Consider the following 15,982-nt stretch of genomic DNA (forward strand, 5'->3'; position numbering starts at 1 on the left):
AATGCAAAATCCAATCCACTTAGAAATAGTTTGTTTTGACACGGGCTTGCCCTGAAAGCACAAAGCAAAAGAAACTAATAACTGCTGAGATTGTCTGAACCCTTTAGTTCTGTCCAAATAATATCGCAACTGCCTGTGTACATCTAAAGTGTGCAAAATCTTTTCCCCTTTAGTTTGGGGATTTGCATAAAAAAATGAATAGTTTGGTTTAAAGCCACACTAGAAACCACTTTAGGCATAAAGGAAGGATTAGTAGATACCCTATCCTTGTGGAAAATTAAGAAAGGCTCAACTGCCATAAGGGCCTGCAATTCGAAACCCTTCTTGCAGAGGTAATGGCCAACAAAAAAGCAGTTTTCCATGACAAATATTTCAACTCAGCAGTAGCTGCAGGCTCAAAAGGTTGTAGAGTGAGTTTCTCCAACACAAAATTGAGATCCCAAGCAGGAGTAGGAGCTCTTCGTGGGGGGTTTATATATTCTTGCCCCTCTAAGAAATTGCTTGAATAAAGAATGAGAAAACAATGGTGGGTCACAATCGTAGTGAGCTGAAATTGCTGCAGCATGAATCTTAATAGAAGAGAAGGACAAACCTTTGTCCAATAACTCAGTAAGATATTGAAGAGCCACACTTAAATCAGGCTCAGAAACATCCAAATCCTTAGCTGCACTCCAAAAATAAAATCTCTTCCATTTATCTGCGTACACTTTCCCTTTGTACTAGCCTTCTGGCTTCCAAAATCACATTCAAAACTTGTTGTGGAAGTTGAGACCCTTTATGGTTTAAAACAGAATATGCCATGCTGTTAGGTGAAGAGAGTGAAGTTTGACATTGAGCATATGGCTGTCCTCCTGGGACAACAGATGTGGAATCAAAGGCAAAGGCCATGGAGGCTTCCTCATTTGAGACTTCTAGTAGTGGGTACCAGTGGTCGAGGCCAATCTGGAGCTATCAAAATCATCCTTGGCTTGTCCTGTCTGACCTTCAGAAGCTTTGGGAGGAGAGGCAGAGGTGGAAAGGCATACACATGAAGATTTTCCAACTGAAAGAAAGAGCATCCACTTTCCAAGCTGTGGGATGAAACCGCTTTTGTGCAAAACTTTGGGGGGGGTTGGTGGAGTGGAAAACAACACAGATCATGTCTGGAGTTCCCAGGACACTGTCAATTTCTGAAATACATGAAGATCCAGTTTCCACTCGTGGGGATCCATGATTTGTCTGCTTAACACGCCTGCTAAGGAGTTCTGTGCTCCCGCAGAAACCTTGCCTGAAGATTTAGTTGTAAACTGAGAGCAGTCTCCCACAAAATCAGTGCTTGCCTGCATAGAGGATAAGAATGTGTTCCCCTTGCTTGTTGATGTACCACATGACAGTTGTGTTGTCTGTTAGAATCAACACCTGCCCTGGAAGAGCTATTAATGCAAACTGGACTGCTAACATCTCCTTCATGTTGATATGTAGATGTTGTAGTCTGGCAGGCCACTTGTCTTGTATCCACTTTCCATTTAGATGAGCTCCCAAGCTATGTCTGAGGCATCTGTTGTTAAAATCCCTTGTTTAGGTGACATTCCTGAGCCCACCACAAAAATTCCTTTTGAATGCAAGGTATTATTTGAATGACAGTGTCCAGATCCTGGCAGTGCTGTGTCCATACATTTTGAGATACCATTGTAGCTTCCTCATATGCAGTTTGGCATTGGGGGAGCACAGAAAACACAGATGCCATGAACCCCTAGCTTGTGAAGGACTGCAGTCAGTCCCCGACTGATGAGATAGCTGAAGGAAGTAAAGGGATAGATTCTTTTGTTTGTCCGGGGTTAAAAGGCCATCTGGGATGCTGTATTCAGTCTCACACCCAGAAAGCACATGTCTTGAGAGGGTACTAGACTGGACTTTATTTTGTTCACAGAATACCCCAGGCATCTTAGCACTGCTATCACATATTCCAAATGATGAAGAAGCTCTTCCTTCCTTGAGCCAGAATCAGGCAGTCGTCCAAATAAGGATAGATCTGTATTCCTTTTAGCCTGAAGAAGCTATCACTGGAGCCAGAACTTTGGTGAACACTCTAGTAGACAAGCCAAAGGGCAATGCAGAGAACTGATAGTGAGAAGTCCCAGCTCGGCAGATACTTCCTGCACTTTAGTCTGATAGGAACATGAAGGTAAGCCTCCTTGAGATCCAAAGTTACCATCCAATGATCTTTGCCCAGCAGAGGTAAAAGCTGCTGCAACGTCAACATTTTGAACTTGGGAATGTCCAGATAAGTATTGAGGACAGATAAATCCAAAATTGGTCTCCACGTGTTCCCCTTCTTTGGGACTAGGAACAGGCGAGAATAAAATGGCATAGGAACCTATTTGGAGTAACAGCGAAATTTGCTTGTGAGCCTCTATTCTTTGTTGAGGAGGAATGTCTGGCATGCCTTTGAAAGGAGGCAAGGTATGGAAATAAAACCTGTAACCGTGATGTATGATATCCAGTACCCATTTGTCTTGGGTAATCAAACTCCATTTTTCTTTGAAAGTGCCAACCTTCCTCCCAAAGGTGCTGCCAGGCGAGAAGATGCTGGCAGCTGAAAAGGTAGGTGGTCATTGGGTCTGTTTAGGACTGCCCTCACTTGCAGACTGTGCAGGAGAACTCCCTGTTCTAGGCCTGAAAGAGCCCTGACCTCTGCCCCCCCACGTCTAGATCTACCCCTAGACTGGGAATCATAAGAAGGATACGCCCACCCTTTAGTAGGCCAATTTCTACTAAACTTTGGAGGCTGAACCTGCAAAAATCTTTTAACAGTCTGCATAGCTTAGCCTTTGTCTTCATTTTTTAAAACTGCCTCTCAACAGGAGAACCAAACAGGACATCAGATTGCAAAGGGCATCCAAAAACCTAGTTTTAACATGGTCAGATAAATTTTGATCCCTCAGCCAGGCATGCCTGCGAACATGAAAACCACATTGCAAAGAATGCTTACCCACCTGTTCAGAAACATGCACTAAATCTTGTAACTCTTTACAGTCAATACCTTCCGCCAGAGCATCAACCTTAGATTTCAACTGAGAAGGGGGATAATTTTGATATTTCAACATGTGAAACTGACAATTCAAAGCTCTCATGGCTAGAGTGGAAGAAGTATAAACTTTCTTTCCCCATCTATCCAAGGCCCCTGCCTTTATCTCAGGGAACCGATCTTCTTGACAGCAAGCTTAACACCCTAGGCCCCTGGCTAACAGTTTCTGGGTCTGCCCTAGGACTCTTAAAAGACCCTGTAATACCTATCTGGTTTAACAGCAGCAGGAGGCAAAGAATCAGGATTAAGAGAAGCCTCTGCAAACACATCTTCCACCACATTCACAACAGGAGGTATAGCTAAAGGCCTATGCTGGGGTAAAACAAAAATTCCTAAACCTTTCCTGGAAGAAGAGAAACCTGACCTTCATTTTTAAAATGCTCTCTCATGAGTGAAGGGTCTCTGAAAAGAAAAATCCTCAGGAGGAGAAGCAGAAGGAGTAGAATCATCCACATCAGAATCAGAATAATGAGAATACTCCTGCAAGTCTTCAGCCAAGACTCAGACACATCAGCCTGCTCATAATACAGGTTCCATCCTCTTTTCAGGAGGGGCATAGAGCCTCTAATTAAAGTAATTAAATCCTCTGCCATTTTGAGCATGTGCTTCTTGGGCACAGCACCTGAAGCCCACAAGCTAAACTAGACCTGCCTCTAGGAGAAGCCTTGGAAGCAGAAAGAGAGGGCCTAGACCCTTAGGAAGGAGTACAGTTACTTGAGAAGCCCCTACAGCCTGCCTGGGAGGCCACAAATCAAAGTTTCTCCTGGGACTCCTTGCGCTTCTTAGAGACACAAGGTATACACAAATTATGGTAATCCCATCTGTTTAAAATACAGTTATTCACTTTTACTGCTTCTGCATCGGACCATGCGGCAAAAAGACTGAGGATATGGGACTACCCAAGTGTTAGGACTGCAGCAATGTGGGATGAAGAACATCACATACACACCAAACAAACAGCAATCCACACACATACACCTAAAATCTTACACCTAACCCTACACTAAACTATACACACACCACTAACTATCCACTTACCTTAACCCAAACCCTAACCCTAAGGTCTGTCACTATCGCACACTCACCCGCGCCCTAACCCTAACTCACCTACCTCGCCCTAACCCTCACGTCCACACAATCGCACACTTACCTGACCTGCGCCCTAACCCACCCTAACCCTCACATCCACACAAATCGCACACATACCTAACCCGCGCCCTAACCCTAACTAACCTAATCCACACTCAGTTGCACACTTACCTGAACCCAACCCATAACTTTCCACCACAGTGCTGAAAATACTGAAGCAACAGAAATGGATAACCGAATTCTTTCCCTAGGAAAAAATTTGGTTTTCTGTTGCTTCGATATTTTCAGCTTTCGCTGAATACAGTTCGACATTTAAACATTCGGTGTTTACATCTTTTGATATTCTAATATAAACCCTTGTTAAGCCAGCATTCGATGGAAGTAAATGCATTTTGTGTTAACTTTAAGAGATCTGAGATGTTAGAGGAAGTAATTATTGTCAAATTGTCTACTTACTAAATGAGTGTACTTTGCAGAGATGCTTTATGGAGATTAGTAATAAATATGTTAAAAAGCAAGGGCCCAAGAACAGACCCTTGGGGAATGCCTGTGTTGTTAAGTAGGTGTGCTTACTTTGCCATCTAACAGATTATTTTCTGTTGTGTAGACAGTTATAGAACTAGGATAGAGTGTGTGGGGAGCAGTTTACGGTCTCAAGTTGTAAAAGTAGTTTTGAGTGGGACACTGTATCAAAAGCTTTTGATAGGTCTAGTAGGATCACTGATGTTAGTAGGCCTGCATCAAGAGCTTTGTATACAGTGTTGGTACATGACAGCAAGGCTGCTGTTGTGCTGTGTGCTAGCTGAAAACCATGTTGGGTGGGTGCAAGTAGGTTATTGTCTGTGAGATGTTTTGGCAATTGAGAATGAATACACTTTTCTAAAATTTTAGATAGAGGTGAAAGTATGGAGATGGGCTGGTAGTTAGATAGATCACTGGTGTTACCGCCTTTGTGAATAATTGAGTTTTTCCACAGCTGTGGGGCATATGATTCAGAGATTGATCTGTTAATGAGAATGCTAATTGGAAGAGCTATAGAATCTGCTGCAAGTTTTATGTATTCAGCTGGGAGGCCATTGGTAGAGGGGGAGCATGGTTTCAGTTTTGAGAACAGTTTACGAACTAGAGAGGTGGGTACTGGTTGTAATGTAAATAGAGGAGTGGATGGGTTGTTGTTGGAATTGCAATTGATGTGGGAGGAGTGGTTAGAGAGTGTTTTGTCGTTTATTTTGCCAATTACACTTTTGTTAGTTTGTAGAGAGAAATCATTAACAAGTTTATGGATGCATTTTAACTTCTCCATTTCTGATCCTCTTTTCTACTTTTCCTCTTTGTTTTCTTATTTTTTGTACTGTAAAATTTTTCATGTCTGGATGCTTTTGCCTGTATTTCTCTCCATATATCTTCGGTGTTGCTCTTTTTGTATTGATTATTTTTGCTTACTCCATTGCTTAAATATTGCACCATATTACATCATTTTTTCTTTCCCATGTCCACTCCTGCTCCTCCTGTTTCTCCTTACTCTGGTGACTCATTGTTCCATCATGCTGTGACATCTGTGCTACTCTTCCTACACTAAATCCTTTACTTTGCAAGTATTCCATAACTTCGGCTTCTATTTTTTTTTAACTTCTACTTGACTAATCTTCTGTTCTACATTCCCTCTTTGTGATCTTATTTTTTAATGTGAAATTTTCCATATCTGGATCCCTTTGCCTGTATTTCTCTTTGAATATCTTTCGGGCTGCCTTTTTTGTATTGAATAATTTGGCTTTCTCCTTTGCGTAGATATTGCATCGTAACAGATCTTTCTTTCTTTCTTTCCATTGTCCATATTTCTTTTTTATACCTTTCAAAAGTCTCTAGATTTTGTTCTTTATATTTTCACACTTCCTCTGTCACTTTTTTTTCCAAACAGCCCAAGATTTCATTGTCTATAATAGTGTTTTTCCATGGATCTGTTGTATTAATCAACACAAATTTGCATTTGAGGCTTCTGACAGTTTTTCTTGTGGTAGTATTTTTCTTTCCTCTAATTTTTCTCTTAATCTTTTCATATATCTTCTGAATGGAAATTCTGGGCTTCTTGCACAACAACAGCAATACATAATTTCTTTCTTATCCTCAATAGTCCACTCTCTGATCTATATGGATCTTTTCTGGCGGTATCAGTTTTTGGACTGCTACTTCCTTCTATAACAGTGGGGCCCATCCTCCCCCTGGGCCTGGACTAGCCCCATTGTAGGAAGGTTTCCGTGTCTTGAGGATTCTGTATTGTCATTTTTTTCCAGTCCTGGCACCAGTGTGCCTAACAGAATTGGGCACTTTTGTATCCTGGGTCTTGTGCACCCAGCTATTTTTCTTATTTTTAACCTACTTCTGTCTCTGATGTATGCTATATAAAATACAGTCTATATACCAGTGTCATTTTGGTGAGATTTTTTAGAGGGTCCACCTCATGAAAGTACTCACCAAGACTTGAGGATGAATTCAATTCCAGCAATACTACTCTCCTTTACTTGTTCACTTATCATCTCTCTATTCGTACCTCTCTTTTCTGTGTAAGTGACTGTGTGTAAGTTCTTCACAAAGGTGGCGCATCACAGCAGTCTGCATGAGTCTGTGTATATATTTTGCCAGATGTCTGCAATTATGCCTCTGTAGTGCAAAAGTTGTGTATGGTGAGTATCCTATTATTAAAAATGTACTTTGTGCTGTACTTAAAAATGTCTATCTGCCTAGGTGGTTCACACATCTCAGTTATGCAGGCTCTGTTACAACTCTCTTCTATACTTTTGTGTTTTCCCATGCATTTTATTTTCTTTGACTTGTACTCTTTTGGCTTATAATGACAGTACTTTTTTGCAATGCCAGCTACTCATGGTAAGAAATTCAACATGCAGCTGTTCTGTTACCTTTGCACCTAAAGGTGAAACAGTTTAACCGAATATCTAGATTTTTCTGACCAAACAACTTTGCTATTAAAAGTCACACTACCTGGAGATAAAACCCTACAAATGGCCTACATGGCTATCAGAATTTATCAGATGGTCAAAAGTAGAGTTATAGTCATTATTAGGTGAGTTTAGAACTTCTGCTCAAGGGTGGCAGAATTCAGCACACACTCAGAATTTGTCTTTATTGGGTTCTCATTTCATCAGAAGTAAAAATAAGGAAACATTTTTGTTACAGCACAGGGGGTGAGGTGTACACTCAGTCTACTAATGGAAGCACTGTGTTGGCATGTAAACCAGCATAGAGATGTGCTGAACTCCTTGGGAGCAGAAACGCATTCTTCAATGTGTTTGTAACCCAAATATTGTAACAGAATTCATAGTGATTTGTGTTACAAACTCCCTTAGAAGAATTAATGGACTGCATTGTACACACAGCTAGCAAATCCACCATTTCAGAGAATTTTCATCACAGTCTGCAGATGCTCAGTTTCCATCTAGATGGTATTTCATCAATGCTTGTAAGGCCAGGTGAATCTGGGTTCCTATCGCGTGATCGAAAATTGTAAATGGTGAATGTGTATTGAGCGAACCCAATTGGTCGAAACGTCACGAGCGTAACACGGAAATCGTCGTAGGGAATATTTTCCCTTTACTTCAATGCAGTGCGATCTTGGAGTAGGAATATTTAAGTAATGGGAGTGTGGGGGGTGCAGGGGGGCTTGCCCCCTGCCTACAGCGTTTAGGTAAGTATAGTTTTTTATTTTTATTTTTTTATTATATTTTCGAAATTTCAAATATCGCTCATATGGTGTCGACAATATATTGTTCGATGTTTGAAACTTTCAAAAATATAATACAAACCCGGTGAATCTAGTGTCCAGAGTATACATGCATCAAATCATCATTAGAGCAAAAGTAAGAAATCATTTTTACTTCACCAGCCAAATCAACATCTCTTGTTACTGCATATACAGGGGCAGGGCAGGTATAACGCCATCTAACGATAAAGGCATTATATGCTGGCATTTAAATCAGGAACGACATGTGGCAAAATCCTTGGAAGTAAAACTGACATTCCAGATTACATTTTCTCATCAAATATCTTATTAAAAATTCCTGAATTTTTAGTGTAAACCACCTTAATGGAAAAGACATATGGTGACTTACATACAGCCATACCTCTCAACCTCTTAGCCCAAGAAATCTGGGCAAAGTCTAAACTAATGGGGGGAACAAAGACCCAAAAACAGGGAAAGGTTTTTAAAAATTGCTCTTATAAACTTAAAAAGTTGCTAGAATAACAGGATTTGTGCTAGCATGAATTTTCTGAAAGATATGAAGTCTAAAACTCAAATGTGTGTCATTATTTATTGACTTTAGTACTCAGCAATTTTCCAGAAAACCACAAATTGTATGAGGAACAGACCGAAAATATAACTCAAAAATCTGGTCATTCTGTGAAAAACTGGGCAGTTGAGAAGTATGCATACAGCTAGCAAATCTAGCATTTCACTGGGGGGTGTCTACTTTTGGCTGTGACAGTTTCTCAAGAGCAGGGAACTCTTTTTGAATCTTGGTCAAGGGTCTACAATGAATTGTACTGCAGTTACAAGAATTATTACAAGATCATCTTGCTTTCTTTGTCAAATACAAATATTTTACACCTACTACATTACACTGATGCATTTTACTAGATGCAGATAATTAATGCGATTTTGCAAAATACATAGGAATACTCTCTTCTGATGCATTGCCTGTTTTTCTTTATATTTTCTCTGAGTCATGACTGAGGAAGGTCCACTGCATTATGATCAGTTAACTTACTCAATAAAAAAAATGAATGAATAAACAAAATCTATCCAACACTGTTTGTTAATCAGTACATGAAATGGAGTTAGAGTTAATAGAAATAAATTTATTCTGTCTTCCTTTGTACGTACTTAACATAGTGATCTTCAAAGTGATCAGTCCTGCTTCCATATGGGATTTGGGATCATCCCTCAGAGTGGCCATGGGCTGGTCAGCATTCAAAACACGAAAATATGTCTCAAGGATGGTTCGGATTTCTACCATCCACTGATCCATACTGCTTGCGTGCAATATATGAATCATTTCAATCAGGCACTTTAAGGTCAGCTGCAGCAATCTGAGGTCCTTGTGGTCATGATGTCCCATGTAGCACCAGCTCCGAAGAACCAACATGAGGATCTCCAATAAAGGAGGAGTGATGGCGAGTAGTGCATTTCTCTAAAGAAAGAAATACAAGTATAATTAGTAGTACTCTTACTGTTTCAGAACACCCTACTCTATTTAGAATCTGAAACGGTCTTCATTCTAAACTGAACTGGAAAGTATAGCAAGTTAGAAGGTAAAGGTCTGTTATGTCACAGTGTCAACAGCCTCTCACTATAACCTCCACTACAGCTCTGAACATTTTACAAATACTGCAACTGGAATAATGAATACTATTTGGTAAGCAGCTATTATATACATCAATATATACCCTACTGGAAATGATAGTTACTATAACATTAAATATTCATCATCCATGTCTTTCTACTCCACTGGATAGGGACTGGTCTGCTGCTAGGTGTCTAAATGGCAAACAACTTGTCTCACACAGCCTGAGTTCTTCCCTTGCCTCTCACAATGTAACACAGTTCTTTGTTTCTTCAGAACAAGTCTGATTGTCTGACCTCCCAGAAATAGAAGTTAAGTACTTACCATAACGACAGATCTGTGTTGACTGTTTCTATCTTTCCTCAACAAGTGGATCTTCAGATATGACCTTGGATCAGTCTTCAGAAACTCTAGACTTTAGGATCCAAATCTCAGACTCCTCCCCTTACCCACAATCCCCTCCCCAACATTACCTCATATCAAGTTTGTTCATAATTCCGCAAAGAGTGGAAACTCATCTCTAACTAACAGAATCATGGATATAACCACCCACTTATATTCTCATCTGGAGCTTAAGGAGCATTTGAAAAAAGGACAGGTGACAAATCTGACCATCATACCAGAAACCAGGAAATAAAATGAGCTTCTAATTTACAGAAGGGAAAAGGAGAATGGGAAGTTGAGGAAGGATGGAAGCAGACAACACAGATCTAGCTTGTTTTTTTTTTTTTCTTGTAACTAGCCAGTTTTCTAGTTTCAGCACTCAAATCTGTTTCTTTGATCTCAGCACTTGTTCAGAAAAAAATTTCATCTGCTTTTACTGTACTTGTGTTTTTACCTACTTCTTTTTACTTTTGCATCATCTTAAAATACTCAATTGTATTTATTACTGCTTGGTGTAACTCATTCTAAGCCTTTTGGTTTAAACACTTGGGCTTGGACCAGTTAGTTGTTTTGCACTGAGAGGTTTGTGGTCTGCACTGTTGTGGCAGAACAGGTAGCTTACATCCTTCTAGGTTGAGAACTGCTGATTGAGGGCTCAGTGTCTGTTATTCTAAAAGTGTATTAATTCTGGTTTAAGCACTTGGGCTTTCAAGCCAGTTATTTTACATTAAGAGGGTTCGTGGTCTGCACTCTTGTGGGAGGAGAGGCTGGACTCTGCCCTTCTGAGCTGGGAATTTCTGGTTAAAGGCTTATAGTGCATGCATATCTGAACTGTTTCTTACTGAAGTTGGTGCGCCTTGTTTGCTGTGGCATAGACTGGATTCGGGCCTGCTGGATCTAGCTTTGTTTGTGTAACTTCAGCACTAATCCAGACATTCTCTAAAGTATTCAATGGTATTTATTACTGCTTGGTTGTAACTTGATTAAAGTGTAGCTATCATTCAAGTCTTTTGGATTAAGCACTTGGGCTTCAGACCAGTTGTTTTACATTAGGAAGGTTTGTGGCAAGCACTGTGGTGGCAGGACAGGTAGCTTTCATCCTTCTAAGTTGGGAACTGCTGATTGAGAGCCCAGTGTCCAAGTGTATTAGTTCTGGTTTAGGCACTTGGGCTTCAGGCCAGTTATTTTACATTAAGAAGGTTCGTGGACTGCACTCTTGTGGGAGAAGAGGCTGGACTCTGCCCTTCTGAGCTGGGAATTTTCTGGTTAAAGGTTTATAGTGCCTGAATATTTGAACTGTATCTTACTGAAATTGGTTCACCTTGTTTGCTCTAGCATAGACTAGGCCTACTGAATCTAGCTTTGTTTATATACTTGTTGTTTGTTTGCTTGTTATTTCCCTGGAAGCTAATTCACCTAATCATAACTTCTCAGCTTCTGTGGATCACTAGTGATATCTGCATTGCTTACTGTACTTATTTCCTTGTTTCACTTGAAAGAAAGTTACTGTTTGTCGTTTTTGCATTTAGTTACTTGTATCACATTGCACTCAAGTTACCTGGCACTTGCTCACTAAAGCAATTATATAAGTCAGCACTAAAAATTAAAAGCACTACACCCTCACTCCCCACTGGCCCTTGTTTTCAATTAAGGATTTCCCAATATTATTCTAGCATGTCCAAAGGTCAGTTGTCAATCTCCTCTCGGTCCAGCTGGTGAATCTGGGAATCTTGAGGCAATGTTATAACTGCCCCATGTACACAGACAACCCTCTCCTCCTCACACGTAACACAAATACTGTTTGAGAGATGCAGCTATTTAGCCAAACTGGAGGCTGAGCTCTCTCAACTCAGGACTGGCAAGACCAGACAGGAGGAGAAGGCAACTACACACACCACAAAACCAGCCTCACATAATGCTACCACTCCACTGAATCAAACACATAAACACACAAAGACATAGTCGGAGGCTCTGAGTAAAAATTTACCTAAACAGCAGAGGCCTCCAAAGCAGACACCCAAACAACTGCTACCTCAAGACACCCCACAAGCAACACATAAACCACAAAAGCAGTGTGCAAAGCAGTCACAGCCCTTAAGGCCAAATACAACACCAAACATACTTGTCATAGGTGACTCCATAGTCAGACACACTGGCGTCCCACTCACCAGGCTGAACAAGGAGAGGGTCACAGTAAGCTGCCTATGCTAGAATCCACCACATAACACAAGCATGCGTGTCACTCCACAGCAAGTACAAATATGACACAGACATTGTCCATGCTGGTGTGAGCGACCTGAGGCGATACCTCCCTGGACTGCATGAAAAGAGACATAGAGGAGCTCTCTGATTATGTAGCCCAGGCAGGTATGACCCTAACCCTGAGCAGTATCCTTCCTTCACCAAGAATGATGCCACAATATAGAGACAAGATGATCAGCTTTAACAATTGGCTTAATGTCTGGTGTCATTCAAAGGGGATCCAGTGTCTGTCTGCCTGGGATGACATGCTTGACAAGCCACGCTGCTTCACAAGGGGCGGCTTGCACCTGTCACCTGGGATTCAGGATATTGGCTAAGGCTCTTGCCACCCCATAGTGCCTTTTTAGGCAAGGCTCAAATTCTAAACCTACCACCCTAGAAAACAAAAATGGGAAGAAATTGAGGGTAATGCTGCTCAATGCCAGAAGTCTAAATCTCAAAATGCACGAGGCCCTTCTCAGTATGGAGAACATCGATGTCTGTGCTGTAACTGAAACCTGGTTCAAGGCTCCTGAGAGCACCCGGCACTATTAGGTTTTACCTCATATCATGCGTTCGGCCCCAAAACCCGGACCACTCCACAAAAGGAGGGTGTATCCATATTCATAAAGGATACTCACACCTCCAGGTTGGTGGCAACGCATGAAGCTTGGAAACCATCCAGGTGCAACTAACAATAGGCAAAACTGCTCTACAAATTGTAGCATGCTACAGGCCACCCTCTCAAACTCAGGAACCCCACACAGCCTTCCTGAAGACACTGGAGGGTATAAATGTATCTCCAAACACCATCATATTGGGTGACTTCAACTACCGAATATAGACTGGGAACATTACTCAAGCCCTAACTTTCTAGCCCAACGGTTCCTGGAGTTCATAAATTCAAATGCCATGGAACAGCTAGTCACTGTTCCCACGAGAGGAGAAAATATACTAGATCTCATTGTCACAAACATGGGGACAAAATGCTCCACACGGAAGTATATCCCTCATTGGTGAGATCTGATCATAAACTAATCTCACTGGAAATCCACATCCGCCCCACCCCAAACAAAAAGACCATAGTGAAGAACTTCTCTAAAGCAAACTTCACACTACTCAAGACTGGTGTGGTATCCTTCAAGGCCCCTGAGTCAGAGGAAACCACAACCCAAGCTGCGGAAGCCCTTACAAATGCCTTCTATGAACACCTCCAGGACTGCATGGATCAGGCAATCCCAAATAAAACCAAGACTCTTTCCACAAAGGGCAAGCGTCCAGTCTGGTGGACCCCAGCCAGTAACAAACTTTACAATAAGAGGAGAAAGCTATTACATGATAGAACAAAATCCATAAAAGGGAAGTCACCCTGATCATTATTAGTAAAAAATACGAGCACTCATAAAATCAACTAAGGCCAATTTTGAGAGAAAAATTGCCATGGATTCAAGGACAATCATAAGGCCTTTTTCAGCTATGTTAGGAACCTGGGTGGAAACTCACAGATATGCTCAGAATTAGTCCAAAATGATACAAAAATCACTGAACCCACAGACATTGCCAACATACTGGCAGACAGGTTCAGTGCAAACTTCACCCCTCTCCCCTAAAGGAGAGATAACTATCCCAGCCGAGTGTAGCCTCCCGGACATCTCAAATGCGCAGGTGAAAGCTGCTCTCTCTAAAGCTAAAAACACAGCATCAATGGGACGGATGGTGTCCCCGGCTGTGTGCTACGAGCTAAATGAGGAATTAAACCCGCACATAAGGCAGCTGTTTAATCTCAGCCTTACCACAGGATCGTGCCCAAGGAGTGGCGTCGGCAACTGTGGTCCCACTCCACAAAGGTGGCCTCTACGGACCCTGGTAATTACGCCCATAAGCTTAACAAGTCTAGTCTGCAAAGCTATGGAGAGGATCATAATGGAGCTCATAAACAAAGATATAGGGGACTTGCAGACATTGGACCCGACCCAGTTTAACTTTGTCAAGGGAAGATCATGCCTTTTGAACTTGGTGACTTCTTGAAATAGTCACCAAGGCCATTGATGAGGAAAGGCAGTCCATACAGCCTACCTTGACCTTGCAAAGGCTTTCGACACAATACCCCACTCGGGTATTGTAGAAAAACTTACCAGCTTAAATGTAAACCCATATGTCACAAGATGGGTTGCAAACTAGGACAGAACCCACAGGGTTAGAGTTGCTGGCGCTGTGTCAGACTCCAAGCGGTCACAAGTGGTGTCCCACAGCGGTCCTTGGCCCCTATTGTTTGGCATCTACTTCTCAGAAGTACAGGCCAACATGGGAGGACTTTGGCTGACAAAGTTTGCAGATGACTGCAAATTCCATAGTGGAAAGTGCATCGGACACTGATATCCTTCAGAAGGGACTCACGGAAACAGATAGCTGGTGCCAGAGCCATGGCCTGAAGTTAAGCGCCAAAAATGTATAGTCATACCCTTCGGGAAAAACAAGGTAACCCCAAGCTACCATATAGGTGGCAATCCACTAAGCACAGAAGAGGTTATCAGGGACCTGGGGACCCAGGTTGACAGTGGCCTTTATTTTGACACTCACATTGCTAAAGTGGTTAGAAAGACCTTCTACATTGCCCACCTGATCATGAAGGGATTCACATCCAGATCTAGTGAGGTCATTGTTCCCTGTACTCTTCACTTATCAGACCAATGATGTACAATGCCCCATTAGGGATGTATCTCACCCGACATCTGCAGCAATTGGAGAGACCCCAAAAGTTCCTCACCAAAAGGATAAAGGGACTCCAAAATCTGTCATATGCTGCCAGATTGAAGAAACTCCAGCTCTATTCAGTCGCATACCGTCTGCTCAGAGGTGACATGTGCCTGACATACAAGGCCATGTCCAACCCGGAATTAATGGACATGCTCCGCCTCAAAAATCCAAATCCACCAGAACCACTTGAGCAAGCGACTTTAACCTTAGGATATAAATAGGGCGTGCTGGAGGGATAGATTTATCACTCAGAGACTCCCTATGCTGTGGAATAAAATCCCGGTCCATGTGAGGCAGAGCACCTCGCTGACTCTGTTCAAGAGAAATCTAGACCTGTGGATGGGAGATCATAGGTTTACCCCGGGAATCATCTCTGGGTCACTGCTGGACAGAGGCACAACAAACTAATGGGCACAGTATTTTTTCATAAGCCACAATAATTTGGGCTAGGCTTATAAATGCCTTAGGGCAGATAGCCTAGTATAAACCTATGAACCTATGAACCTATCATTATGGTAAGTACACAATTTTTGCATCAGATTTTCTCTTCTGTCTGTTTCTCAACAGATGGTTCAGAGTCTCCAGCTAGAGATTTAGAGGGTTGTCTCATGGAAGGATATTCAAGAGGATACCTGTATGGAGAGCAGCCCTATTTCTGGAGAGAAAGTCCAATTTGTAATGAGAAAAGAAAGTATGAATGTCTGACCAGGTGGCAGCCACACAACTATCAGTACATGACCTTGAAAAGAAAGCAGTGGAAGTACACACAGATCTGGTCAAATGGCCTTTAATGGGTCTAGGCAAATTAAGGCACTTCTCCTTGTATACATGAGAGATGCAGTCAGACAGCCATCTTGATAAATATACTTTAGACTCCTTGTTCCAATATGGCTTTGGAGAAAAACAGTTGATCTGGCTTCTTACTATATTTGGTACAGTGGACAGAGAAACAAAGCTTACAATGCATATCCAGCAAATGTAGCATATACTGCCCTTTGTTGGAAAAATTAGTAAAGAAAACAGTCACAGGGATAGATTGGTTTAGTGACATTTCAGTTGCCACTTTCAGAATAAAAGATGGGTTTGT

The 15,982-nt window shown here is 41.7% G+C and overlaps 1 protein-coding gene across 1 annotated transcript in view; it reads right to left on the minus strand.

The window, feature by feature from the left end:
* The window catches only part of NBEAL2 (neurobeachin like 2), a 3,059,867-nt gene that overhangs the window by 1,635,301 nt on the left and 1,408,584 nt on the right, over positions 1-15,982 (minus strand). Inside the window, exon 8 of the mRNA XM_044066003.1 lies at positions 9,054-9,360. Within this exon, the coding sequence (XP_043921938.1) occupies positions 9,054-9,360 (307 nt within the window). The remainder of the gene's footprint in view (positions 1-9,053; positions 9,361-15,982) is intronic.

This window comes from Protopterus annectens, chromosome 3.part0 (genome assembly GCF_019279795.1).
Source record: "Protopterus annectens isolate FY-2018-M chromosome 3.part0, PAN1.0, whole genome shotgun sequence".
In the NCBI taxonomy this organism is placed as follows: domain Eukaryota; kingdom Metazoa; phylum Chordata; order Ceratodontiformes; family Protopteridae; genus Protopterus; species Protopterus annectens.